This window comes from Neopsephotus bourkii, unplaced genomic scaffold, assembly GCF_033783945.1.
Source record: "Neopsephotus bourkii isolate Nb327-2 ecotype Australia unplaced genomic scaffold, CSIRO-AGI_Nbou_v1 NB_533, whole genome shotgun sequence".
In the NCBI taxonomy this organism is placed as follows: domain Eukaryota; kingdom Metazoa; phylum Chordata; class Aves; order Psittaciformes; family Psittacidae; genus Neopsephotus; species Neopsephotus bourkii.
In genome coordinates, this window is record NW_026901034.1 from 1364145 (window position 1) to 1391945 (window position 27801).

At 54.2% G+C, this 27801-nt stretch overlaps 1 protein-coding gene across 1 annotated transcript; it reads right to left on the reverse strand.

The window, feature by feature from the left end:
- Positions 1–745: 745 nt before the first annotated feature.
- On the reverse strand, positions 746–27680 carry PPL (periplakin). The gene is made up of 22 exons (XM_061350739.1): positions 27523–27680; positions 17986–18085; positions 17345–17499; positions 16707–16827; positions 16150–16275; positions 15838–15879; positions 15561–15722; positions 14907–15014; positions 14295–14390; positions 13189–13311; positions 12128–12274; positions 11173–11324; positions 10533–10630; positions 10055–10212; positions 9048–9226; positions 8808–8946; positions 7799–7992; positions 6999–7149; positions 6612–6695; positions 5550–5666; positions 4818–4910; positions 746–4332 (listed from the first exon to the last, which is right to left on the reverse strand). Exons 1-22 carry the CDS (start codon positions 27582–27584, stop codon positions 1648–1650), a joined length of 5292 nt encoding a protein of 1763 aa, XP_061206723.1. The 5' UTR covers positions 27585–27680; the 3' UTR covers positions 746–1647.
- Between the last annotated feature and the right edge of the window lie 121 nt (positions 27681–27801).

Below are 27801 nucleotides of genomic sequence, written 5' to 3' on the forward strand. Positions count from 1 at the left end.
CATCTGCTGGAAAGAACATGTGTGAGGTTCAGCCCCTGCAGTAACAGTGTGATCCTGCAAGACACTTTGATTCACAAAGGTAAAATAATGGTGTTAATCCCCGGAGCCCGGTGGATGTGCAGTGAATGCTTACAGCTGCTTTTGGCGACAGCAGAGTTTCACAGAATCCCAGACTGGTTTGGGCTGGAAGGGACCTTAAAGCTCACCCAGTTTCAACCCCCTGCCATGGGCAGGGACACCTTCCACCAGACCAGGTTGCTCCAAGCCCCGTCCAACCTGGCCTTGAACACTGCCAGGGATGGGGCAGCCACAGCTTCTCTGGGCACCCAGTGCCAGCGCCTCAGCACCCTCACTTCTGCCTAAGAGCTCATCTCAGTCTGCCCTCTGTCAGGTTAAAGCCATTCCCCTTTGTCCTGTCACAGTCCAATCCTTATCTGTTTACTGAGGCTTGGGTATTAGCTGAAATTTGGGGGAAAAGAATGTGCTCCAAATGTGGAGGCCCCTGGTACGAACCCTGTGTGATTCCCTGTTCTCCTGCAGCTGCAGGTCCCATTTCTTAGTGCACTTCACTCTCGTCTAATACTAATTAGTCCCAGCTTTAATGCTGCTCCAGCAATTTCCTTCTTGGAAAAAAAGTCAACAGCTAAAACGAACAGTCTCTGTTTTTAACTTTGAGGTGCCATCTTCTTGTGAAGCCAAAGATGAACAGACTGTGTAACCAAAAAAGAAAACCCAACTTCTGACCGGAATCACTGCCTTTTTATTTTGTACTATAAATAGAATTCCCCTCTATTTCCCATTCCCTTACACGAGTAAATGAAACATGTGGATGTGTGTAACTCCAACCAGTAAAATACCAGCACAAATGGCTTTGAACCATGAGGTGAGCGAACTGTTCTGAAGGCACTCTGCGTTTGGGTACAGCTGCTTGTTCTACACCACCCTCTCGTGTTGGGCAGTACTGCCATCTCTTCACATACTTTTTGTTGACCTCTCTGGTCTGTGAATGCTCCTCCTGGATCTATAGCTGACGCCGTCAAAGTACATCTGCTTCACTGTTCCCCAGCAGCACAGGCACATAGGTGAACAAGATGATGGTGTTTAGGTATTGGCATGGTGACACTGAACTGAGATGTGTGGCACACCTTTGTTTTTACACAGTTGGTGTTCTCCGAAGGTGATCCCATCATTCACAGCGAGTTGTGCACGATGGAACTGTCTGGCTTACCAACATGCAGCTGATGGAACCAGCTCCTGCTGGTCGCCTCAGTGTAGTCTTGACTTTCAGTCTCTAATGACTGCTATGTACAGCTTTTTATGTGACTACACTGAGGAAACTGCAGATTCTACCGAGTCTTTGGACTTCAGGTACTTTACTGTCCTGAGGCTTTTGTCTTGGGTTTTGTTAGGTTGAGTGAGTAGGTAGGGATGAAGAGGGGTAGAAGGTTTTGCTGTTGTCCTGACAAACATGTTCTCTACTGCTGGTGGTGCTTTTCTGCAGTGTATGACAGCAAGCAGTGTGGCTTCGTAGCATGGCTGGGGCAGAGGCTATAGCATTTTGGAAGATGCAAAGGAGGGCAAGGATTTGCAGTGATCTGGTAGGTAACAACTGGTGCAGCTCTGATCAGCTGCTCTTCAGGAAAGTTTCTAAAGCGGAGGGAGCGCTGTGTAGTTACTTCCCGACACCAAGACTGCCAACTCCTGGATCGACATCTCCTTGTTGAGGTAACTGTTGTACTGAGCCGTGGTTAGCCTCCCACTCTTCAGGGCATCCTCAATTGAGAACTCTCTACCAGACTTCCTGTCAAGGATCACAGACGATTCCCCATTGGGACCCTTTATTGAGATCTCCTCCCAGTCACATTCCTGGCTCTTCAGTTTGACAAACAGGCTCCATTCAATGAGGCCAAACACATGAGCTTCCTCTGGAGACATTTCTTTTCCTGTATCAGGGTCAATGACCACAATGGAGCGCCTCAGGTGGTTCTCTCTTTGTTCCCTCTTGATAGCCACTGTCTTGAGGCGATTTTGGAGTTGCTCTATCTCTGCATCTTTTTCTCTGGATAACTGCTTCAGATCATCTAACTCTCTTTCCAAAGCTTGGAATCTGGAGTCTAGGTTTATTCCACTGTCCACGTGGGTCATGTTTCTCAAATCCTGAGCTTCTGTTGCCGTGAGTTCAATCTCTGACTGCAGTCTCCTGGTTTCCATCAGCAGGTTCTGTTTCTCAAGGTGTAGTTTGTGGTTCTCCTCCCTTAGTAAGTCTAGCTCCTTTGACGACTTGGAGTTGTTGAATTCCACCTCGGACAGCCTGGTTTCGAGGCGATTAATATCTGCATCTAACTCCCTCTTACGCCTACTTTCTTCCTCCAGATTGCTCTTCAGCTTTTGAATCTCATACTCAGTGTCTCCTTTGTCTACTTGGACACTCTCTGAAAAGACCACTTTCTCTTTGACCTCCATCTTCTCCAAAGAAAGGAGTTTCTTTCTCAGGGCTTCTAGTTCAGTTTGCAGGACTTGTCTCCGGTGCTTCTCTTCCTCTAGCTCCAGCTTGAGGAGGGAGTGCTCCTTCTCTTGCTGGGGATCTTGCTGAAGGATAACTTTTTGTTTCACAGTTACTCGTTCTGTTGTCTCCCTTTCCTGTTCTTCCAACTCATTCAGCCTAATTCTCAGCCTCTGTACCTCCAGCTCGGCCTCTCTGCGTGCCTGTCTCTCCTTCTCCAGTTCTTCGAGCTGACGCTCCAGCTCCGACCGCCGCCTCTGTAGCTTGCGGAGCTCCTCACGGAGGCCATCAATCTGCTTCAGCTCGCTCTCAATGCTCTGAGAGAAGGAGCTGACTTCTGCTTTCAAGGCAGGATCTTGCTCATATTTCACTACTTCCTGCTGGACCACTTTCTCCTTCACTTGGGAGAGCTCTTCCTCCTTCTGTCTTACTTTCTCTTCTTGAAGAAGGCGCTCCCTCTCCAGGTCAATGTGTTTCATCTGTTCATCTGCTAATTGCACTCTCAGGGACTCGACCTCCTCTCTGGTCTTGGGGTCTTCCCGAAACTGCAGAATTTCTTGAACGACTTCTTTCATATGCACTTGAGGTTTGGTGTCTTTCAAAGCTTGTATCTCTTGTTTCAGTTGGTAGATTTCAAGGTCAGCTCTTTCAATTGCTCCTGTCCTCTCAATTATTTCCTCCCGGAGTCGCTGTAGCTCCTTTTCGGTTTCTGGATCATTCTTGTACTTAATGACCTCCTTAATGACTTCTTTGACTTCTACCAGTGGCCCTCTGTTCCTCAGAGCAGCCAGCTCGTTCTGGCAGCTCTTCAGCTGTTCGTCACCACCTCGGTACTTCCTCTCCTGTTCTACCAGCTCCAACCGAAGGTTGGCAACTTCATTTTCAGCCTTGGGATCTGGGCGCACAATCTCGCGCACTTTCTCCTGGACGACCACCTTGGAGTTCTCTTCCTCCAGCAGCTGGATCTTTCTGAGCAGCTCAGCCTTCTCCCTCTCATTGGAACGACCCTTGGACTTCTCATCTTCATATTGGCGCCGGAGCTCATTCACCTCTCTCTCGATGGCCAAGTCTTTCTCTACCTTCAGCACCTCCTTGACAGTTATTTTGCCCTCAGCAATGGCCCGTTCCTTCTCAAGACGTTTGAGTTTGTCCTGGAGGAAGCTGAGCTCTTCCTCGTGCTTCTGCCGAAGGGCGCTCTCCCTCTGCTTGTTCTCTTGCAACATCCGGAATTCCATCTCCAGCTGGGGATCGTTCTGCAGCTTCAGCACCTCCTTCTCTGTTACCTTCTCCTGCTCTTTGTTCTTCTCGCTGGACAGCACAGCGATTTGTTGGCGTAAGAGAATGACTTCATTCTCTCTAGTCCCTTCCTGCCTCCTGAGCTCTTCCAGTTCCTCTTTGAGCTTCAGGATTTCATCAGCTTGAGCCTTGTCTTGTTCAATACGCAGTACCTCTTTCACTATATACTCCTGCCCTCCCTCCCTCTTCTCATGCTCCAGAACACGCAGCCTGATTTTAAGAGCCTCCAGCTCATCCTGGAGGACCTGGTTCTTGCGCTGCTCTTCAGCCAGGTTTTGCTGCAGTTTGTGGAAGCTCTCCTCCAGCTGAGGGTCAGGTACTTTCTTTAGCAGTTCTTTCTTAATGACAGTTTCTTGGGGCTTCTGGTTTTGCAGGTGGACAATGTTGCTCTGAATGGCTTTGATCTCTGCTTCTAGCTGCTGCCGACGCTGTGTCTCATCTTCAAGTTCCTTTTTCAGCTTCCAGACTTCTTCCACAGGCCTTAGGGATTTTTTGCTTTGGACAAAGTCTTCTGTCACTTGAACCTCTGGTTGCTGTTGTTGAGAAAAGAATGTGTAGTCAACAACTACCAAACAATCATACTTTTGGTGCTCATTTTCAGTGCCTCCTGTGACAATATGACAGGGGGATGCTGAGCTTGCTTTACAGCGGTTGCCTGCTGCCAGTGCTGAACAGGGGGTGTATGCAAACAGGCTGCCCTTGAACAGATGTGTGAATTCCCAGCATAAGAACTGCTTTTGCAATGCCCATTGCTGTCAGGACAAAGCTTGTAGCCACAAGGGACACTAATGCTGGCCTGGTTTGGCAAAAGTGTTAAAAATGATGCAGAGCTTCTTAGGGTGAGTGGGAGATGGGGCTGGGAAACACAGAGGGTTGTCTGCCTATGTGTCTGCTGATTAATGACTGGGGGCTATGAAACACTGCATTTGTTTCCAGTTCAACTTGTAACGCAAAGGCACATGTGCGTATTGTTTCCATGCCTCCTTTTAGTATCACAGTGCTCCTGGTGATCACTTACCTGCCGCAGGAGGCTCTGAGCAAACTCCAGGTTCTGCAGCCTCTGTTTGTTCACAGCATTTACTTCAGTGAACTTGGCTGCCAGAGCAGCTTCCTGTGGATCAAAAATGCATTGAAAAGAGGTGGTGAAACCAGGGGAGCTTGGGTAAGACTTACTTCATAGAAACAACAGGCCTGGAAGAAGTAACCCTGGGTGCTCTGCTAAAAACCTTCTACCTGCTTTAGGGGAGGAAGAGTGATTCTCAGCCACACACACACTCATACTGTATGTTTCCTACTCAAGATACGCAAAAATATGCAGCTGAGGAAGAACCAGGTGGACACTTCCTTCAATAGGCAGGATGAGTTTGAGGCAGACACTGAATAGATCCTGCATAAAGAATTAGGTTGTGGCCTGCTCTCACTGTGTTTCTGTGTAGCATGTGACCTTTGGTGGTGAAATCTCACTCTGAAAGTTTGGAGGGATAAAAACTTTCAGGGTTTGGCTTTTCTTCCCCTTTTCCCCCTTTCAGAAAGTGCTCCATCCAGTGTCTTTCTTATTCTGGCCAGCCCGGCCTAGAAAATGGATGGGTTAAGAATGATGAAAAATCCCTTCTTCCCCTGACTCTCTGCCCTCCCCTTCAGTCCCTTCATGATTAAAGTCACTGACAGTAACTAGAGCTCCCTACAAAATCCCCACTAGTTCCATAAGCTGTCATCTGCTTTAGCTCTCTGGGGGCAACCCCTTCTTTACCTCCTCTTTCACTTTCGCAGCTGGAGACTGGAGTCTGGGCTTCTTGCTCGTATACCCATTGCGGCCGTTCTCCAGGTCCAGGATGGACCGTAGCTTCTCAGCCTCCAATTCATAGTCCTGTGGGAAGAAATTCCCAGGCAGAAAGTGAGATTACCAGGTCCCCATCATGCACAGATCCCTCCTAAACCCTGTTTTTAACGACGTCTTCCCTTGACCTGTGTTTTAGGTGAGTTGCTGAGGTTGGTGGGACCCAGAGCACAGGAGGCAGAAACTACCAGCAGTTTGGGTCAGGTACTGCCGAGTGACTATAACAGTGCAGCTGCAGCATATGCTGACTTTGGAGTTACCTCTTACTAGTGCTGAGCTTGGAGTGGAAATCCTCCTCTGCCAGACAATAAATCTGAGCCAGTTGCCATGCTAATGGCCAAGTGATGTCAATGTTAGAGTAGATACAACCTGTGTTGACTGAGCAAGAGCACTAGGCTTTCTTTATGGAGCTCCTTGCAGGATGTAGGTGATTCTCCCCCTCTACTCTGGTGAGACCTCACCTGCAGTTCTGTTCCAGCTCTGTGGTTCTCAGTACAAGAAAGATCTGGACCTGTTAGAGTGAGTTTGGAGGAAGCCATAAAAATGATCAGAGGGATGAGCACCTCTTATGAGGACAGGTTGAGAGAGCTGGAGTTGTTGAGCCTGGAGAAAAGAAGGCTCCAGGGAGACCTTACTGTGGCCCTTCAGTACCTAGAGGAAGCTGAGGACAGACTTTTTGGCAGGCCTTTAGCAATAGCACAAGGGATGATGGTTTTAAACTAAAATAGTGGAGATTAAGACTAGATATAAGGAAGAAATTTCTTACAATGAGGGTGCTGAGGCGCTGGCACAGGGTGCCCAGAGAAGCTGTGGCTGCCCCATCCCTGGCAGTGTTCAAGGCCAGATTGGACGGGGCTTGGAACAACGTGGTCTAGTCGCGATGGGGTTGGACTAGATGGCCTTTAAACGACCCTTTCAACAAACTATTCTGTGCTTCTGTGTTAGTTCTCCCAGCAGCCGACTTGCAGTCCTTACCTTCACTGCCTGCTGGTACTGCTGAGCTGTGGCAGAGACCTTCTGCACCTCCTGTTCCTTGCTTGCAATGTCACTGAGGAGCGCCTGGCACGCACAGAGACACACATCAGAGGGAACACAAAATCCAAACACATTGTTCAGCCTTTTTGAGGGTTGCCATTTTAAAATTACAACCCTGAGAATGACAACCTTCTCAAGCTGCCCTGCTATGTGTAAGCAAGGCACAGGTAGGACAGTGGGACCTTACAGCATAAAAACATATAAATTAAGTCACTATTTATCATTTTCTATTTGATGTTCAGGAGCTATCTCAGTCCTATTCCTTATCTTTTAGTGTTGCTCCTTCTCTCCCTGTGGAGCTCCCAGAGTGCTCTCAGACAGAATTACCGCTTGGTTCTTCAGCTTGATCTCCACTTGCTGGATGTTGTCAGTCTCCTGTGGCTCATAGTTGGGGATGTTGCACAGGAACTGGTTGACTTTGTCATAGTTGCTGCGGTAGTTGCAGTAGGCGCTTTCTGCCTTCTGCAGGGTCTGCATTCTGCAGGAAAACTGGGTCAGCTTCAGCACTGTCACATCTCCTTTGTCTCTTGCAAGCACCTCCTAACCCATCCCCACTCCCCCTGCTCCCTAAAGACAGATTTGAGACAGAATTGCTCCCTTGCCAAAATCTCCATCTCTGTTGCAAAAGTGTTTAATCCTACAGGCTGCCCAGATTGACCCAGCATGCCAGAAACCTCTTTTCCTCCTTAGGCCTCCCTGGAAGCCCTCTGCAACTCCTCATTCCCCTGATAGTGTTATGCCTCTTCCGGATTCACAGAAACCCAGATTGGATTAGGTTAAGGACCTTAAAGCTCATCCAGTTCCAACCCCCTGCCACAGGCAGGGACACCTTCCACCAGACCAGGCTGCTCCAAGCCCCGTCCAACCTGGCCTTGAACACTGCCAGGGATGGGGCAGCCACAGCTTCTCTGGGCACCCTGTGCCAGCGCCTCAGCACCCTCACAGGGAAGAACTTCTGCCTAAGACCTAATCTAAATCTATACTCTTTCAGTTCAAAACCACCCCCCCTTGTCCTATCACTACGTGCTCAGTGGCATTCCACATTCAATGTAGTTCCGACTCCGCTGTAAATATCCCGGCTATCCAGCTTGGTCCAGTCCTGGCTAGATTCTGTCCCAGAGTCTTACCTGTGGTTGATCTGCTTGCTGAGGTTGTTGAAGCGCTGGTTGAGTTTGTACAGCTCGGCTTCCTGACGTTCAATGTCAGGGCAGTGCTCCTGGAACTTGCTGGCCAGCGTGTTGGAGCATGTCTTTGTCCTTAGCAAGTTCTGCTCTGCTTCATTGAGCAGGAACCTTTTGGACTGGAGCTCAGTGCTCATGGCCTGTGGGAGAAGCAGGAGAGCGGTTTTCCAGGGCTGCACACGTGCCAGGCTTCTGTCACTGTTCCCCAGCAACTTCAGCAACTGCACTGGAGCTGCAGAGGATGCTGAAGAAAGCTGAGCTGCAGTAGTGCTCTGAGCTGTGGAGAAGCAAGTTAGAGGCCTGCACTGTAAGCAGAGCCAACTGATCAACCTGATGGGGTGAATACGTAGCTCCTGCTCCCTTCTCCACCTGTTAACCTTTAAAAGCAAGCATACTGTGTGAAAAATATATTTGGTCCTCCTTATACAAGTCTTAAATCTTGTTCCTGCCAGTGCAACAGCTCCAGAGGAGTTGTGGAAGTTTTGCATGCTTCTCTGAACCTGGGGACTTGATGGAAAAGCTGAAGAAAGTCAGAAAGCTCTAGCCTAACCAGTTCTTGGCCTTTCTACAGCAGAAGGATTGCCCATTTTGGCTGGTAGCTTTTCCTAACGGTAAGTGTTCTTGGAGCCTTGCTAGGTCCAGTTTTTCAAGCATCAGGCCACTGTGTAGCTTTCCCCAGACTATTTTATCCTTCATTTCTCCATTAGTCCTTTTGTCAGATCACAAGTACTCAACTGGCATTTGATTTCTGGTTTGGGGCTGGAAATGGCTCGTGTTTAAAGTAGGTGAGATTACTGCAGTTAACATGAGGTCTCATCTCCAGCTGGGGTGAGACATCCCTTTACCAACTGATCTGAGCTTGTGACGTGAGCAGCCATTGCCCCAGCTCTTGGAAAGTGGTTTTGTATGTGGAGCATGTCAGTAGGGCAGAAAACGCCCTGGAGAAAACACTCACCAGCAGCTCTTCTTTCTTACGGTCTACCACCCGCAGGTCCTCTGGTACCGTGTCATCTGTGACCAGCTGGTTCTCGTAGGTAGACAACAGATCTCGGCCTTGTTGGAGGCTCCTCTCAAGGTGCGTGGCCACCTCAACTCTGTATGGACATGAGGAAAGGTGTTTATGCACACCTGCACCTACCTCCTGCAGGATGCTACGTTATCCCAGGCTCAGGCCATGATTTAAGCCATGACTTACTTCTCTTGGGCAGCGCTGAGCAGCTGGACCACGCGGTCGTACTTCTTGTTGGTGTTCTCCATCTTGTTCTTTACCAAGGTGGCGCTGCCGGTGTTGGGCACAGATTCAATGAAGACCTCACACTCCTGGATCTTCCTCGTTTTCTCGGGTTCAATGCGACGGACCTCATTGGTGATGTTCTGCAGGAGGAACAAACCACTATAGCAACTGAACTAGGGCCTTCTGCCTACACAGCAGCTGACCCTTGGCTGTCGAGTGTGAGAAGAGAGGTCAGGGCTGAGGGCTTGTTTGATGGCAGGTGCCTTTCAGCCCTGTAGGCTATTTTCTGTTGATTTTCTTTCTCTTGACTTCTGGGCAGCCTAGCGAGCCCGTAGCAAAGAAACCGGCTGGGGAGTGGTTCCCAGCAGCTCCAGCTCTGTTAGAAATGTGCTGGACTCTTGTGGATCATTGCGCTCTGCAGCCTGATGGATGAATTCTGGCCTAAGCATCAATGTGCTGCAGCTGGTTGGAGCAATTTGCTTTCTGTTGTGGTAGCACTTGGATTTTTACACAGCCCTTGGCAAGTGATGTAACCAGGACCTGAACTTCCTCCTAAACCAAGGGAGGTTTGTGGCATGGAGTCTGGCTTAATTAGGGTTCTGAAGGAGATGAAAGGATTGGGATGCTACCAGCACTGGAGCCTAGCAGAGAAACTGGGCCCTGAACCATAGGTGTTTTTCTGCTCCTTTCTGAGCTGGTGGTGGCAAAGTTTAACAGCTGCTTGCTGAGACAAGGGAACAGGTCATGGGACAGGGCACATGGGCAGGATCAAAACTCGAGGGCTTCCCTCTCTTCCTCACAGCCTGCACTCTGCAGCCATCACCTTCTTCCCATTCAACCTTGCTGTGACCGAGCTGGGCCAGGATCAGGGCAAAGGTTTATGGGTTGTGAGGCTGCTCAAAGGGCTACTCCCCATCCACTGGAAGAGGCAGCAGCTGTAAGCGTCACTCCATCCCTGTGTTCCATACCTTGAGGTCCTTGGAGCGCTCAGTGCTGTCCTGCACAGCCCGACTCTGCTCCAGCGGTGGACGGAGGTTTGCTGTTATGGCTTTCTCCTGCTTGTCCAGGTCGCTGTTCACCTTCTCCAGCCCTGCCAGAAGCTGGCGCCCCTGAACCGATGCAGCATCTGGATAATGGGGGACACACACCATGCTCAAGATGGTTGGAAGCTGGGTCTAGGCTCAATCGCACTGGTGAGTGCAAAACCCGCAGCCTCCTCCTCCTCTCCCTGAGCCCTGCCTGCTGCAACTGCAGCCTGGCTGCTCTGCCCCTGCGCCCAGCCCAGCACTCTGGTTCCCAGGACCGTTAGGAGATGGAAAGCTCTCAGTGACATCCCCCTAAGATGGACCACCACCAAGGCTACAGCAACCACCTAAGCTCAAGGCTACAGCAGCCACCTTGTGCCTGGGAAGGAGCAAGCCCCAGGGTGCCCTTCCAGAGCCTCACCTCCAATGCTGTCTGCCTTCAGCCCCTCATAGCGCTGCTGGAGGATGTTCTTGCAGTTGGTTGTTTTCTCCTTCACGCTCACGTAGTGATTGGCAATTCTGCATAACAGGACAGCATGGACATGAGATCAGTCAGGCCCTTGTCCCCTCCATCGCCCTGGTGCTCATCTCAGTGCTGATCCAGGAAGGAGATGCAGCTCCAGAGGGGCTTGTGGGACCTGGCCCCTCTCAAGGCAGCCTGGAAGCAAGGTGGTGAGAGCACCTTCACCCTGTGTTGGCGAAGGGATAGAGCAGTATGGTCACTGGAGGGTTGAGAGCAGGGGACAGGCAGCAAAGGCAGCCACCTGCCTGCTGAGGGAGACATGGGCAGCTCCTCCTGCCATAATGCCCCCCAGAGGAGGGGGGACCTGGATGTCTCTGAGCTGACCCCACTTTGCCAGGTGGGATCTTGTGTGCAAGAAGGAGGGTGCAGGAATTCCTCCAGGAGGAGGAGGAACCTGCCTACACTGCAGGAATCGAGGCAGGAGCCCCCCATCAGCACTGCTAGATGCATTGTGCAACACTGGTGGCACGGCCTGGGATGGTGAAAGCAAGGGCAAAGGCAAAGGCTGTGGGGCATGGCAAGGCTGTGGGGCACGTACTGGTCTGCCAGCGCTATTGCTTCTGCATCAGGCGGGGGGATCATGAAGCAGACCCCCGGGGCGCTGATCTTGTCTCCTGAGCCGTCTGCCACTTCCCAAATGTCTCCGCTGTTCTTCTGCAGGGTGTAGTGGGCTCCTCGGCTTATCTGGCCCTGGGGAACAGGAACCAGTCACAGCTTGGGTCAGGACACACCACCCACCCTGCTCCACGCCGGCAGCCCTGGGGAGCTGCACTGCAGGGAGGCAGGACTGGCATAAACCCTGATCCCTTCACTTGGCACCCTCTCACATCTCCAAGTGTCTGCTGCTTGCCAAAACCCCATGTGCCTGCTCCTCCCTCCCCAGACCCTCCAGGTATGAAGCCATGCCTCCTCTTGCAACAACCACAAGCAGCAGATTCCCACTAGGGCAGAGATGAGAAGGTGTTCCTAAGGCTGTGCTGTGGCTTTCCTTTTTGGAGAGGCAGGCAGCTGAGTCAGCTGGAGCTGCTTGCTCCATGCCAGGCCCTGCCACTCCTGGGGTGGCTGCTGGCTTTGCTGGCCCATCCCGTTGGTCAGCTACCCAGGACTGATCCCATGATGGTGGGGATGAGGGGATGCCTGCTGGGGCTGTGCCAGTGATAGGGGGGAGTTCATTTGATCAGAAACATGCCTGGTCATCTTCATCCCAGCGCAGGGAATGTGGGAATGTGACAGCCGAGCTGTCAGAGCCTCCTGAAGGGTGTGTGATGGGCATGCAGTCCAGAGGCTGTGTTCGCCCCAGATCCCTCCTGCACTGCCCCTCCTGAGCTGCAGAATCCACTTTCCCACCGGGGCAAGCACCACCTTCACCTTATCCCCACTGCAGAAGACATTGTTGCTTGGGCACTGGCAAAGCCTCTTCCATCCCCAGTGCCCCCCAAGGAGCCATTCCCTCACAGCCCCCCTGCACTGCTCATGGGATGAGGGAATGTTACCTGCTCGCCTTCATACTCGCAGAGAGCCTCCACGGGGACAGGCTGGAGCGGCGTCTCGCGGCGGTACCGCAGGGGCAGGACGTGCTGGCTGCGCTCCTGCAGCGACTTCACCACCTCCTCATACTTATCCAAGGCCTTCTCCTGGTCCTAGCACAGGGCGATGACCAAAACCAGTAAGGAAATGTGGGAAGATTGAGCTGCTGTGCTTTCCCAGCTGGGAGGGAAGTGTACCAGTGTACAGCTGGGACAGAGACTGGGGCTTCTCCTTTGCTTATGCTAGTGAAAATGGCTCCTGGGTCCTGCTCTGCAGCCGTTGTTTCTACACCTGCACTCCTGTGCTCTCCTGCCTGCTTTTGCAGCCATGCTGAGGACTGAGATTATGCCCACAAGTTCCCGTGTTTTAGCACTAACCCCCAGGCTATGCCAGGCATGCCCTGGTTCATGGTCCACATTGGTGTGGCTGCATGTTGCTGGTAGCCCCCTTCCCAGCTATTAGCTCCAGTTAGAGTCCCGTGGAAAGGCTCTCATCAGCTGCTCTATCTCTAGCTGTGCAAGTGGGTATCCTGTAATGCGGAGTGGGCTGGAAGAGGCAGGAGGAGAGGGACATCTCTGGGGAACAGCTATCGGCTGTCCTGGGACGCATGCATCAGCTGGGCCTGCTGCAACATGCTGCAGCTGGGGCTGGGCCAGCGGCCGGGCTCAGCCCAGCCCTTCCGGAGTAGGTGATCGCTCTCAGCACCAGGCTCTCGCAGCACAGCACCTTCCACACCTCCTCTGGCAGCAGATCTAAATCTGCTCCCGCCCTGGGTGAGCACTGACTGAGAGAGAACAAATAAAAACCAGCTCAGTGAGCAATTAGGTTGCTATGGGAGAGGCAATCTCTTAGCTGGAGGGGAAGGAAGAGATGTGTGAAGGCCAGGCTAAAGGAGGCAGTGGTGTGGTCCTGCTGCCTGCTGTGGTGAAAGCTGGGCTAGATGCCTGCACTGGCAGGGATGTCCCTCCCTCCGTGCCTAAGGGACACCAGCTCCTGCTGCCGTGGACCTGCCTGCTCCAATACTCACATCCAGCTCCCGGAGGAGAGACTCTAGCTGGTATCTGTCCTTGAACTCTGGGCTGAATTTTTGGTCCAGGTCTGTATCCACCTTCTTCAAGAGCTCCTGGGCATCCTTGGTGTCCTTCTGAAACTGCAGAAAGGCCAAGCCTCTTGTGAGAGGGGGTCCTGCTGGAATGTGGAGGAGACCCACCCCAGCACCCTTGTCCTCTCACTGCCTAGAGCAGAGACAGCCATGGGGAGCTATGACAGGCATGTGGACACCCAGAAGTACACGGAGAAAAGCAAGGAACTGCCATTTCCCATGCTCAGGACAACAGAACTGTCAAGACAACCAAGGGCAGCTTATTCTGTGGTCTTCTGCAGTGTGGTTAAATCCCACCTTTTCCTGCCCTCACTTCTGTTTCAGTTGGACAGCATCACGATGGTGTGTGATGCCTCCACTGAGGAGGCAGAGCCAAGCCCTTCCACACACAAACCACCCCCTGGGGCAGTTATTCTGTCAGATCCCCACAAAAGGCACTGCCTGGGCTGGGCACCGCAGTTTAGCTTTGGCAACAGACTCATCACGTCAACACACCCAGGCTGTGGGAGAGGAATCCAGCCCAACCTGCTCCCTGCAGAGCCTCCCTGGCTGGCAGATGCCATTTATCCACAGACATCTGTCTGCCGAGCTCAGCTGGGTGCTGAGCCCCAGCACAGGGCTCCCGGGGCGCAGCTCTGCTTTCTGCAGGTGTCATTTCCCCATGTGGGCCTGTTCCACTGCCCAGTGGAGCATACAAGGTCTCCCCTTGCCTTGTTTTGGGGGTGAGGTACCTCTGTGAGACACCTCTGCTGTACTGCAGACAAGGGTGTCCTGCAGACACCAGGCTGTGGCTGCTGAACCTCAGCATTGAGCGGATGCTTCCTGCAGGTCATGCTTTGGCCAAGAAAAGCTTTTGAGCAGCTATGACTTGTGTTATAGCAGCTCAGGGTGGTCCTCCTAGCCTTAAACCCCCATAGACCAACTAGAGCATCTTCTACTCCAGAGGCAGCAGGGAATTGCTCATATTCTCAACTCAGCACATACTCTCTGGGCTGCTTAGAGCAAACACCAGTTTTGCTGGGATCTGGTACCTTGTGGAAGTCCTCCATGAACTTCAGGTGGCTCTCCTCACAGATCAGCAGGTTGAGGTACTCCTTCCAGTCGGCGTGCACTGCCTCGATGTGAGCCTGCAACACACGGGTGGGAGCCGGATGTCAGCAGGACGCCCTGAGCTGCCCACCAGAAAGTACCAGTTTCTATCTTGAGCAAACAGCCCCTTGGCTGCTTCTGAAGCCACCCAGATGCTGTCAAGTCTAAGCTAGGATGAGAATAGCAGAGAAATAGACCAAAGCCGGAATGCTGTGATGGGACCGTGGGGCTGGGTGGAAGGAGGTGGCAAATCCTGTTGCCTTATGTCCATCTTCCCATCAGTGGTGGAACTTGCCACCATAATTTCTCCTTTGTAGGCAGGCCAGAGTAATTGCCACAGGAATGAAGAAGATGAGAAGAGCTCCTTACGTTTATCTCAGCTCCTCTGATGGTGTTTACACACTTACAGGTGAAGGAGACTATTTTCCTACTTGGCATCCCAGGAAGTCAAGACAAGAGTCACACTGGCACCAGGTCCCACACTGGAGAAGGGCTGGGTGAGTCCCCTGAGCTCTAGGGCGGGTGGGAAACTGGAACCCATTCCTGATGCTCACCTCGATGGCGTTCTTCCCAGGGTGATTCTGGGCGAGCAGTTGATCTCCATCCGCATGCAGCTTGTTGATGGCTTCCTCCTTCTCCTCCAGCCTCCGGTGGATGAAGTTCTAGATGGAAAGAGGTGAGATAATGCCAATCCCCACGCAAACAGAGGCGACCCTGGCTGCATCCTGTGGTTGAGCTACTCTGAAAGGGCCTGAACAACTCCACAGGACAGACAGCATGATGTTCCCCCACTGCAGCTTTTGCTTTTCCTTCCCTTGCAGATGTTGCTAAAGAGGTGACTCTTGCCAAGTGAATGCTGAGATAAGGAAGAGGAGAATAAGGAAGCCGCTGAGCTTCCTCCTTGTGTTATCTTTGGCAGGAGGTAAGAATTAACCTTACTATTCATGCACTATCACCTATACATCTCAAAGTGCTTCACAGAGTCACATAATGGCTTGGGTTTAAGGGAACTTAAAGCTCACCCAGTTCCAAGCCCCTGCCACGGGCAGGGACACCTTCCACTAGACCAGGTTGCTCCAAGCCCCATCCAACCTCCTTCATGATGGAATGGGGGAAACTGAGGCACGGGATGTGTCCTGCCCCCAGCCTGCTCCCCAGCTCCATGCCCAGCACCCAGCCGACACGGGGTGCAGCGAGCACACACACACCTCATACTGGCGGCGCCGGCTGGGGTAGTCCAGGTTGTGGTCGCTCCAGTCGTAATGGGTCCTGTCCTTTGCCTGCTGATCCAGCCAGTAGAGCTTGTTGGTGCAGCGTTGCATGTAGTCCTGCAGGGAGTTCAGATCCTGCTGCCGCTGCTGGGAGCTGGCCTGGGAAGGGTCAAAGTGGAGAGCTCAGCCCAAAGCTCCTCTCTGGCTGGACCACCCAACAAGGAACCCCTGCCAAAGGGGATCCCTTGCCCCCAGGGCTCCAGAGATCTCTTACCAGTAGCTTCTGGTACTTGTCTTGGAAGTCGTTCATGTATTCCTGGTAAGGGAGGAGAAGCAAGGCAAGAGTTAGGAGCATGCCTCTGAAGACTGGTGGCCTGGCAGGGGCTTGCTGATGGAGGGGGATGTGGGGTTTATGGAATGTGCTTCCTTGTACAGCTAGAGTTGGTGTGTGACGCTGAGCTCTGAGGCGTGGATCTGGGCACCCACCCAACCTGGGTATAGCAGCTTGGGTGGTGGGATGCCCTCATCTTCAGGAGCAGCTTGGGGCAGGGGCAGCAGGGAGAGAGCAGGAGGGGGGAGAACAGACCTTGCTGCCTTCCTTGGCGATGTGCGGGCCAATGGCCATAACCTCATTGTGGAAGATGTTGTGCTCTTCTACTTGGCTGTTGACCAGTGGCAGGTCGGTCCCGAAGCCCTTGCTGCTTAATGCATCCTGCAGTGCACAGGAGCTGGGGTTAGTGATGAGGGAAAGGGATGGGGTGGCTGAGACCTAGGAAACACCTCTTGGAGGTGGCTGTAGAGCTGGGCTTGGATGGGCTCCAGTGCTGGCAGCATGTGGATGCCCAGGAGCACGTGGGTGAAACTAGCTGTGCTGAAGGGCAGCCGTGGGAAAGCCAGTTTAGGGTTTTCCAATGCTTTTCTGGCTGGAAGAGTGTAGGGAGTGGGATAAAATGAAAACTAAGGGCCTTGTCCTCTGCACCCTCCCCTGCCACCCAGCACCCCAGCTCCTTCCCATGCTGATGGCTGCTCCCAGCATAAAGATGCCAAGGTTTCCAAGAGCCTGTTTCTCCGTAGGGAGATGCGTGAGGTCCTGCCCAGCTGGTACTACTGGCCAGGCAGTGTCACTGATGGTCCCTTTGGTACCTGTTTCTCCTCAATCACTGTTGTCCAGTTGACCTGGGGCTCAATATGCTGCAGGGGGAAGCTGTAGATCTGGTCGTGTTTCACGCGCAAGTTTGCCACTCTTTCCTTCAGCTGCCGGATGCTGCAGGAAAGGAAAGATGAGGGTGGGATGCAGGATGTGGGTATGGACCAGTATTAGCATTGGGAGCTGTAGGTGATCCTCTCCCAGGACCTCATGGAGGGGGGAGATTGTCCTTAGGGGCTCCTGGATAGCCCAGCGCTGCAGGCGGGCTGCAGCAGCTGCGTTGTGCAATGGGCTGGGGAGGGAGAGGCCAGAGGTTCCTGTGCAGCCATCCTGTGGTTCCTGTACAGCCCAGGGCTGCTCAGCACACTGACCCACTTGGGGCAGGCTGGAGCAGGGGACAGAGTGGTCTGCCTGCACCATGGGCAGGTGCCACCCTCCATGCTCTGTGCAGAGCTGCTGGCAGCAGGCATAGAGCTGTTCTCACTCTACACATGCCCAAGGATGGCTGTGGGTTATGCATCTTCATGTGAACTGGGACATAAAGAAGCCTGTGGTGACCTGCCAGCTGCAGGCAGGAGCTGAGCAGAGCCCCTGGAGAAGCATCTTTCCCCCTGCGAGGCTCTGGGGTACTCACTCTTCTGTGATCATGTCACCCTGGGGGTGCTTCATGTGCCGGGCGACGGCTGCATCCCCATCCAGCACGTAGAGCAGCTTGTCCGACTCAGTGAGCTTCTGTGCTGTCAGGTCTTTGTACTGTGCTACCTGGCATGCCTTGATCTTGTGCAAGTCCTGCCCAGGAGAGAGCAGGAGGAAGGGTCACCAGGGGAAAACAAACAAAGAGGTCATCCCACCACACTGTGCCTGGGCACCACAGACGGGCAGGAGCTTTGCTGTATCCCATCCTCCCAGTGATGTATTTTGTTTTCCCTCCCCTGTGTTAGCCTTGAGGCAGGGCTGTGGCTGGGGGGCTGCATAGCCTTGGGCTGCATTTTACCCTCTTGAAGAGGAGAATGGCTAAAGCCCACTCTCTTCCATCCTAGTTGCGTGACTGCTGGGATGCACATCCAGGGATGCACATCCCACCTCTGCCCAGCCCTGGGTAGGGAAGAATTCTGGGGCTCTGTTGCACCCTGCCATGAGCTGGGGGAACCCATGCACCCCTCATCACAGCCTGGAGCCCCACCACAGGGCAGGGCAGCCACACACACGTGTACCGGAGGAGAGGAGATGGCAGCAAAGAGGGAGAGCTGCAGCGGGAGGAGCCCGTGTACTTACATTTTGCATGCGGGAGTCAGTCTCCACGATGTTTTTCTCCACCTGGTCAGCATTTTTCTGCAGGCGCTCAATGAGCTCAGTCAGCTCCTTGCTGGAGATGCTGGGGACAAAGAGGGGGACTCGTCACCCCACAAACACGGCCACAGCCCCAGGCTGTGGGGCTGTGCCAGGGGCTGCCCTGGGGGTGCTGTGACCCCGGGGGTGGCCAGGGGCCAGTGGAGCCTGCCAGGCCCTGCAGCTGCCTGTGACTCACTGCAGCATTCCCGACACTTTCCAAAATACTCCGCTCTGCCAGGAGGGGGGTGGCGCGTGGGGACGCAGTGTATCCCACACAGGGAAATGGGAGCGATGCCATAGGTGAGCCCGAGCCTCCCCTGGCTTCGGAGCACGGAGGGAAAGAACAGTTTGCAGGGGACAGGGAGAGAGGACCTAGACCCCATGCACACAGCTTGAGGCTGTTGCCCATGCCCAGGGCAGCCCCTGCCTTTGAGCCCCTGCTGTGCCCCTCCACGCCATGGCCAGAGCCTTCTTGCTCTGCGAGGAGCTCTTCACAATTCAAGCCAAATAAAGGGACGGGACAGCACATGCTGTATCCATCTTTCCGTGCTTTCTCTCTTGCTAGGCCCCAGATTTTGCCCCCAGGGTGATGCAGGTCCAAGCCTCCCTGTTTACAGCCTCAGCCCAAGTATCCTCAGCCCGCTGCGGAGCCAGAGCAACCCGTGACGCAGCTCCTGCATTGCTGGGTTATTTTAAACATTCCTCCTCTTGCTGTCACTGGCTGCAAGGGGAGGTCGCAGCCTGCCAGGGCCAGCTCCAGAGGCCGTGTGCCTGCAGTGCCAGCAGCAATCCCGCTGCAGCTCCGGAGCCAGGGAGCAGGGTGAGGTCCTCAGCAGCCCCTGCAGTGGGACCGGACAGTTTATCCCGCCGAGGTTGGTGGTGAACCTGGCGCTTGTGTCCCGGCTGAGCAGCTTTGCCATACAGGCTTAAGCTAAGAGCTGGCTCACTGCGGTCCCATCCACTATGGAGTGGAGATAATGAGCCTTAATGGTCTTGTTATGTGGTGGTAGAATTAATGTTTAGATGGCACTTGGAAGTGTTAACAGCTGTTACAGGTGCTGGTAGGTGAGTTGTGTGTCTCCTGGGCACGCTGGGGGAGAGCAGAGGTGCCTGGTGGAGCACCAGCATCCCAACCCTGCTCGTCACGGCACAGAAGGCTCCTGCATGGACATCCTCATTCAGCAGCTGGGTCAGCCCAGCTCCGAGGGGTCCTGCAGCACTGTGGTCCCCCCCAGGGCAGGGGTTGAGCCTTTCCAGGACAGCACCAGGCATGTCCTCCTGTCTTTCCACAGTGTGGTTGGCCACAGCTGAGAGTGGATGTGGCTCGTCGACCAAGGCAGTCCTGATACTTTGCAGTGGCTTCCTTGGAGAGGTCCAGTGTGGACAGTCCAGTGCTCAGCTGCCCACAGGTAAAAGCACTGCATGGCCTTGTCTATGCTGTGCACCTCGGGGACCGCATGCAGCCTCCAGTGGGGACATCTCACCTTACTGCCCTTCCAGTGCGGGCACTGGGGGACAAAGCTTGGCCAGCCTGGTCTGACCAGCCTCCCCCTGGCACTGGTCTGAGCTGCAGGACACACTCCTGCCTGCCATGCGTGCTGTCACTTTCAGTGCAGCAGAACAAAACAAAACTCAGCTCTGGGCTCCTTCCTCCCACCCTCAAACCCTGCCCCAGGCTGCAGGGCCTCCTAGCATCCAACAGCACCACAAAAGTTGACACTTTCCCAGGAAGTTTTGGTGTGGGAAGGATTTACTGATTCTCCTCTTTTTAGAGAAGGTGCATGATGAGGACAGTGCTCGTCAGGGTTGGTGGTTTGTGTCCACCACTGCTGCTGCTACTGGCAGCTCCTGATGAGCAGAGGGATTGCTGTGGTTCTGGGCCCTCTTGCATCAGCAGAAAGGACCCAAGTTGGTGTTTCCAAGCAGAGGAGCAAACGAAGGGGTGGTTGTGAGTTGTGTGGCTGATTGCATTAATGGCAGGAATGAATCTCCTTTTCTGTTCCATAATCACAGAGAGAGGGTGCAGGGGCGGCTGGATCCTGCCGCGGTGCTAGAAGCAGCTTCTCAAAATCCACTTTGGAGTTTCTTCTAATCTGCGTCAGCCCATGTAAACCAGGGAAGACATCAGATGAAACCAGTGGAGAGAAAGTGGTTTGAAGCCGGGTGACTAAGATGTGCTGCACGTGTTGGTGTGTCTTCAGATGATGGCTGCTCTGAGCTGGCATCTCCTGCATCCTGAGAGAGCTTCCAACTGCTATGGAGCCTTTCTGTCTCACCAAAAAGTGGAGGCTGCCTGAGCCTTGAGCATGGGAGAGACTGAATATCCAGGTGGGAGCTTGGGATGCTTCACTGGGATAGCCAGGAGCTGAGCAGGGCTGGGGGCGGGCTGGCAGGGCTTGCTGGTTCATCAGCATGTTCCCTAACTTGGTCCTGGTGTTTCCTAGCAAGCCCAAGTGAATCTTCAGGGTTTCAGTGTATCTATAGCATGGAATGGAAAAACCACCCCAAAAAGCCCAGGAATCCAGGGGCTTTTCTAGTTCTGGTTTTGACTGAAGCTTCTGAATTGCATTGAGAAAATAAAATTAAGCCAGGGGTCACTGGGGATCTGTGGCCATGCTGCATTTCAGCCACGGCTTCCCGAGCTGTTACTGCTGATCTGGTCTAGCAGAGCTGAGCCTGGAGCCTCTGCCTGGCCTTTGTGCTCACTTTGCAGCAGCCAAGGAGCCAGGAACCTGGGAGTGCCCTGACCTCCTTACTCAGGTACCAGCTTTGCCAGGCCACTGTGCGATGGGGGTGACGTGTCAGGGCGAGGATGACTCCTTGTGCCCTTCTTCCCCCACGTCTGAGCCACAAGCTCTAATCCCCCCCATTAACCACCCTGCTGCAGAGCCAGTGCTGCCTGCGCCCTGCCCAAACTGATGGTGCTGCTCCCGGCCGTCCCTCTCACCTTCCCACCCACACAGTGCCGGGGAACCCAGCGTCGGGGCAGAGCCGCCCTCCAACGCCATCCCAGTGGTACCGGGGGGTGAAAGTCCCTTCTCCAGCACTGAGGGGAGCAGGAGCATGCACTGGGGCTGGGGGAGGAGGAAAGGCAAAGGATGGGGTTTCGCTGTGTCAGAGAATGGTTTGCCTCGTAATCCAGAAACTGCTGCTTCAGTGTGCAGTATCGGAGTGACCAGGGAAGAGGAAAGACAGAGCTTGCTTGGAGCAAGCAAGGACATGCTCGGTTGTAAGTGGGCATGGCTCTGCTGCTTAGCCCCACTCCCCTGACACACACAAAAGAGCTGCTTGCTCTCTCCACCTCTGTGGTTTACACAAGAGGTTTACACCAGCTGAGGTTTTGGTACAGGGAAACCTAATATAAACCTCCCATGGGAGCTGGATTTCAAACACCCTCTGCAGCAGCAGGGGAGCTGCTCCTCCACACCTCAGCCTGTGCTGAACACAGCGCAGGACCATGAGCAGGGAGGCTGTGTGTGCTCCTGCTCACCCCACTGCTGCCTGAAACACAGAAAGTGTGCAGAAATAAGCACAGAAATAAGAGAGCTTATTCTCTTTTATAGTATCTCTCATTTCTTATCACACTTATTACTTCTGTGCCACTTAACCAAGCAACCTGGACATTACTGATATGAGAACATCAGCCCTATTAAGAAACTGCCTGTCTCCTCCATAGTAGGGTCTGTGTTAATGCCGCATGATGATGAGCATGATCCTTGCATCTGTCTGATGTCAAGCAGGGTGCCAGAGGGACTGGCTGGGAAAGCTGAAGCCTGGCTGAAATTACCATGCCAGGGGATGGAGGATGTCAACTTCCCTGTGCCCTTCATCTGCTGAGAGGAGGAAGATGCAGAAGAAACACAAGGTGATGGGTGAAGTGGTGAGGAAGCTTTGGCTGGACCAGGGAAAGTGTGTGGATGGGATCCATTTGGGAAGCTGCTGGGAAGAGCAGCGGGTGGCTCTGGACTGTGGGCAGGGTAAGGCAAAGGGCAGCCAGAGCCTGAAACCAGGCAGGAGGGGATGGCTGGAGAATGGAGCAGAGTAAGGAGGGTGGGATTTGGCTGTGGCCCAGATGGGAAGAGCAGGAGCAAAGGCGCCTAGGGCACAGCCCTTGTGAGGCAGGGGGGGAATGCAGAGCTCTTCTGCTAACAGATAAGCCTTTGTTTGAAGGATGAATAAATAATAATAATAAAACCCGCCTGGAAAACCTGGCTTTGCCACTGCTGGAGAGCTCCAGCCTTTTCTGATGAGGAAGAACTGATGTCACTTTGAAAAGCTGCACAGGGCAGAAGGGTTATTTCTCTCCAATGCTGCCTTGAGCAGCCACAGCATCATCTGTCTGGCACAAAGGACCTACGATTATTCCCATGAGGACTGGGAGAGTTTCTCCCAGCTGCTGCTCCGTGGCAAACGTCACTTCATCCATGCACCACATCTGAGCTCAGGTGATGCACTGTGTCAGAGGGGTTTTTCTTCAGGTTTGAGGTTTTGTCTTCAGGTTTTGTTTGTGTGTTGGGTTTTTCGGTTGTTTGGTTGGTTTTGTGGTTTTTTTTTTAAGAGAGTTTCTTATCAAACACAATGATAATTATTGTGATACAGAAACTCTGCTGCTAAAACTTGGCCTTTTTTCTTTATTCCTACCTTCCTATCTCTTCCCATTAGGTTGCACCCTCACTGGTAAGAGCACTTTTTGGAGCAAACTCCCCCCCAGCTGACCCGGGCTGTCCCTGGCTTTGGCCTTCTGGCAGGTGGTAGGAAATCCCTTTGATTGCTCAGTTTCCTTTTCTTTCCCCAAACAAGGAGGCAATTTCACTAATCCCCCAAGTGAGGATATTCAAATAGATACTCCTGGAGTTCTGACAGCTTCAGGTGTCCCTGGGAAGGCTCCTGCTGAGACCTTGTCCTGTGGGTCAGCTAGTTGATGGGAGGGTTAACAGGAAGGGCTCTGTGCTGGGTCTACCCCTGCTCTCCTGCTGGGAAACCTTCCCATGCCCAGAGCTTCTCCACAGTGGGAATGCTCAGCCAGGGACAAATGCTGGTTGAGGACGGGGTCTGGGCATGGATCGTGGTCCTGCTTCCTGCATCCCACTCCTGGGATGCAGTGACTGCTGCTCTAAATTCCATTCCCATTTAATTTCCATCCATCCAGATTTCATGAAGCCCATACCCATGTGAGCACTGCTGCTGGAGACTGGATTTAAACTGCACAAATCCTTCAGAAGGCCACAGCACAGAACCATCAACACCCCTAAAGCTCACTGAGCCACAGCTCCCACTGCATGATACTCCCTTGTGCAGCTGTGATAATGGAGTGAAACTGCAGCAGGGCAGAGGACAAGGGCTGGGCTTTGGCTTCAGTAATTCAGGTTTGGGAGAGATTAAAATCTGGCTCAAAACTCTGGAGCAATGTGCCATCAAGCATCAAGTAAGGGCGTAGTTGGACAGCATGGTTGTTGTGCTTAGTCCAGCTTGTTTAAATTGTATTTATCTTCCCTCTTAGCAATGGTGATTGTAATGTGCATGGAAATTAAAGCAGAAATAGGCCAAGGCGATGATGGTGAGCTAAATACAGAGCAGGTCCCCTGACTCACGGGCTGTCTGGTCCCTAGTGCTGACTCCAGCGCTACCACACAGCCTCAAGACATAATGCCAGCCCTGCAGGCAGAGCTCCTGCCCCCCTCCTCCATGGACACTGGGTCTCCTGACACTGTTAAGGGTCTCCAGAGCCCTCAGTGATGGATGTTCTCACCAAGGATGAACATTTTTCCTGGTGGCAGGAGCGTGAGTTCCAGGGCTGTGAACTCAAGGCTGAGCTGTGTTTTATACCTCCTCTCTCTTAGGCTGGACTGTCTTGGAGAAAACCAACCTCCTGTTTGCCAAGCATGGCAAAGAGCTTGGTGAAGGTAATGGGGAAGGAGGGAGAGGGTTTCCCCCCCATACTACGTCCTTATTCAAAGCTTCTGCCTTCCCTTCAAGGGACACATATACAATCTGCTAACAGCACAGTAATCACGGCCAGTCCCACATGAATTGCCCGGGCCTTATACTACTGGGACGGGGTGAGCAAAAGCATAAAGTAATCAACTCCCTGAGACAAAAGAAATGTCATCATCGTCATCCACATTCCCCAGACAACGTAGGGAGATGTCCACAGGTCTCTGATGTGCCCAGTGTCAGATGCAGGTGGCTACTGAGCCTGGAGACCACAAGCCCCAGCCAGAGCTGCAGCAAATATTCCCACTAGGAGACTTGGACCCTGCTTCTGCTAAGGAGTGCATCAGAAAACCAAATCCTGGGGAGTGGTTCAGGAACATCACCTGCACTGGGGATAGAGAAACTGCTGGTGCTGTGAGTGGTGCTGGGAGGTGGGTGGATGGGGATGTGGTCCAGGGTGCTCAGCAAAGGGCTTTGCCAGGGTTTTCCTCCAATGCATAGCCAGTGTGCCCCACGACTCAGCTGGTGTTGCTGAGGATGGCTGAGCAGTGGCAGGCCACAGGACTGGGCACCAAGTTGTCTTCAAACCCTTGCAGGATTTCATGCTGCTCCTGTTCTTTCCCTACTGTTGCTGTATTAGAGCTGCAAAGCAGGCTGGCTTCCCTCCTTACCAATGCCAGAGGGGGGCTGGCTGGCCTCGAGCTGCAGAGGTGGCTTCCAACAGCTTTGGATGGGAGGCTGAGTTCAGGGCTGGGGAAGGGTGGCTGGCTTAATCCAGAGGGACAAAGAGTGTTTTCATGGGAAGATTACAGTGCCTGTCTTGAGCTGCACGGACTTACAGAATCCTGACTCTCCAGAGCTGCTCACTGAGATACCACCAGCATGGGAAGGGCTTGTTCCCTGGCTGAAAAAGCCACCAAGACTCACAGGGGCTCCTCATCAGGCTGTGACCTGCTGTAGGAGGGTGCTTCCTGGGCAACCCCTCACTGAATCAGCTGAGCTCGAAGCCCTGGCTCCTCACTGCTTGCAGGAAACATTCCAGCGCCCCAGCACACTTGCCAAACCGGAGCTTGGTTATTGCCCTGTCACCACGGTGCTGCCAGGGCTTGTCACCTTTCACTGAGCCCTGGTCTGAGGTGCAGACCCTGCAGCCTCACTGCAGCACAGGGTGAGCCCAGGCCGTACCTGGTGTCGAAATCTCCATCCCTGTTCCCAGCGGGGCGCTCAGTGGGTTGATTTTAGGATTGTTGCTCTGTTTTCCTGGCAGCAAAACCAGGCGGGAGCCCGGCAGTGCCTGGAGCAGGGGTTGGGAGAGGAGCTCCTCGCTGCTGCTGCTTCGCAATCCTTCTCCAGCAAGTTGTGTAACCGGTCCAAGCACTGGCTTCCCCATCTTGATGGTGGGGCTGTTTCCACACGGTGGGAGTGTTCCCCGGATTCACAGGTGTTTGTAAACTCCAACACAGGAATTAACAAATTGGGGCTAATGAGCAGAGCCCTCCCTGAGGTGTGCAGGGACAGCTGGGTGCAGGGAGGGAGGGTGGCCTGAGGCCTCAGCACTGTGCTGCCAACTCAGCCACCACCGGCCAGAAAAATGCAGATTTCAGCCTGGCCCGAAGCCTTCAGAGGTGCTTTGGCACCGGCCAGGACTGCTGGGCTCTTGGGCAGGGCGCACAGGGAAGGACACCTGCTAAAGCCCCATGTGTTCTCGGATGCTGTGAGCACAGGGTACCCCGTGCTGGCAAGGCTGAAGGTGCAGCAGCAGGGACCCCAGTCCCAGGGTGGAGATCACAGAGTGGGTCTGTCTCCTCCTGCCTCCCAGCATCCTGACATTGCTCAGAGTCCTGAGCTGCCAACCCAGGTGTGGTGTCTCTCATTTTCAAGCCTTTCACTAACACCCCCAAAAACCAGAAATGCAACTGGGCAGGGACACCTTCCATAGACCAGGTTGCTCCAAGCCCCGTCCAACCTGGCCTTGAACACTGCCAGGGATGGGGCAGCCACAGCTTCTCTGGGCACCCTGTGCCAGCGCCTCAGCACCCTCACAGGGAAGAGCTTCTGCCTAAGAGCTCATCTCAATCTCCCCTCTGTCAGGTTAAAGCCATTCCCCCTTGTCCTGTCTCTACAGGCCCTTGTCCAAAGCTCCTCTCCAGGTTTCCTGTGGCCCCTTTAGGCACTGGGAGCTGCTCTAAGGTCTTCCCTTAAGGAGTCTTCTCCAGTCTGAACAGCCCCAGCTCTCCAATTTACACCATCCTTCAACCATGGGAAAACTGGGGCCACGAGGGAGGTGCATGCCGAGCCTCGGAGGGCTCGGGGCCACCCCGTCTCCTCCTGCCAGCCTGCCCCAGAGCAGGAGCTGGCAGCAGAGCGTGCCCCAGGCTCTGGGAGCAGCAGCCTGGGCGTCCTTGCTGAGCCAGCCGGGCTGGGGGGAGCCGGCCCCAGGGCTGGAGCTGGAGCCCCAGCCCGAGCGGAGGAGCTCAGCGAGTACCGCAGCCTGAAAGCGCACCGCGCGGGGCAGCACCCTCCTCCCTCGGGGAACACCCCTCCAGTGCACCACCGCACCGCACGGCACCGCACCCGGGAGCAGCGAGCACCGAGGGGCTCCCCGCCCTGGAAGACGTCAGTCAGACCCTTCTGGGTCCTCAAAGACACCTCACCACCTACACCAGCTCGCCGGTTTCCTCCCAGAAGGAGATTTCTGTCTGCTCTGTGCCTGCCGGCCAGGGCTAGTGCTTCTAGAGAGGAGGACGAACAAGCCATGGGCTCGAATGTGCGCCAGCCACCCTGCTCTGCATGCCCCAGAGCCGCTGCCGCTCTGCTGGGAAACACGGGCACGATTCTGACCTGACGCAAATATCCACCTCTTTGGAAAAAATGTCCCCTGTGCCCCCCGCTTGGTGCAGGCAGGGGTTGGGTCTGCCCGGTCTCCAGCCCCCTCCCGTACGTGTACAATGGGGCTGAGCCTGCTGGGGGGAGCGCGCGATTTTTTTTATGTCTTTTCCCTTCTAACAGCGACTTTCCGTAGAATGAATCATAATCAAAGAATGGTTTGGGTTGGAAGGGACCTTAAAACTCATTCAGTTCCAACCCCCTGCCACGGGCAGGGACAGCTTCCACTAGACCAGGTTGCTCCAAGCCCCGTCCAATCCGGTCTGCTCAACACGTAGCTCTCTTTTACGACCAGTACAGCTGAAACGCGTACCCACCCCACCAGAGAGGGCTGAGGGGATGGCGATCGGCGAAACTCTTGGTCCTGGCGGACCAAGTGGCTGAAGGCTAAGGACAGCCAGGCTTATCTTCCCTGAGGTCCGACCCAGCACACCTCTGGGAAGCGAAGGGACCTACTCCCCGGAGCTGCCGCTACTGCGATGCGAGGGGACTGGAGAAAAACCCTCCCTGCGCCCGCCCGCGGGCCGAGAGGTGCGGACCCGGCTCGGAGAGGAGCCGACACAGCGGCGTGTGCCCGTGCTCCGTGCGGGGATGCTGCGGGGTGGGAGCCGTGGGATCGCGGCTCTGCTTGTGCCGGTCTGGGGGCAGCGGGTCACTCACCTCTTCTTCTGCACGGAGGGGCTGTATTTGCCTTTGTTGCGTTTCCTGAAGAGCGAGTGCATCGCGTCCCCGGCACGGCGCCCGCCGCGCTCCGCCTGCTCTGCCCCGCCGCCGCCCGCAGCCTCTGCGCCGCCACCGGGACCGGGCGGGCCGCGCCGGGAGGCGGACACGGGGTGCCCCGCCCCCTGCCCGCAGCACCTCCCCCGGCGCTCCCCGCCCTTAGGAGCGCCCCGGTGCAGCCCCGCGCTCCTGCTCTCAGCTCTGCCCGGCCGCGGCTCC

Coding starts and splice junctions, on each gene's coding strand:
- PPL (XM_061350739.1), bottom strand. CDS start 27,584: ATGCACTCGCTCTTCAGGAAACGCAACAAAGGCAAATACAGCCCCTCC. Junction 18,086..27,522: donor CCCTCCGTGCAGAAGAAGAG/GTGAGTGACCCG, acceptor CTTTGTCCCCAG/CATCTCCAGCAAGGAGCTGA. Junction 12,275..13,188: donor CTCTCCTCCGGGAGCTGGAT/GTGAGTATTGGA, acceptor GCCCTGTGCTAG/GACCAGGAGAAGGCCTTGGA.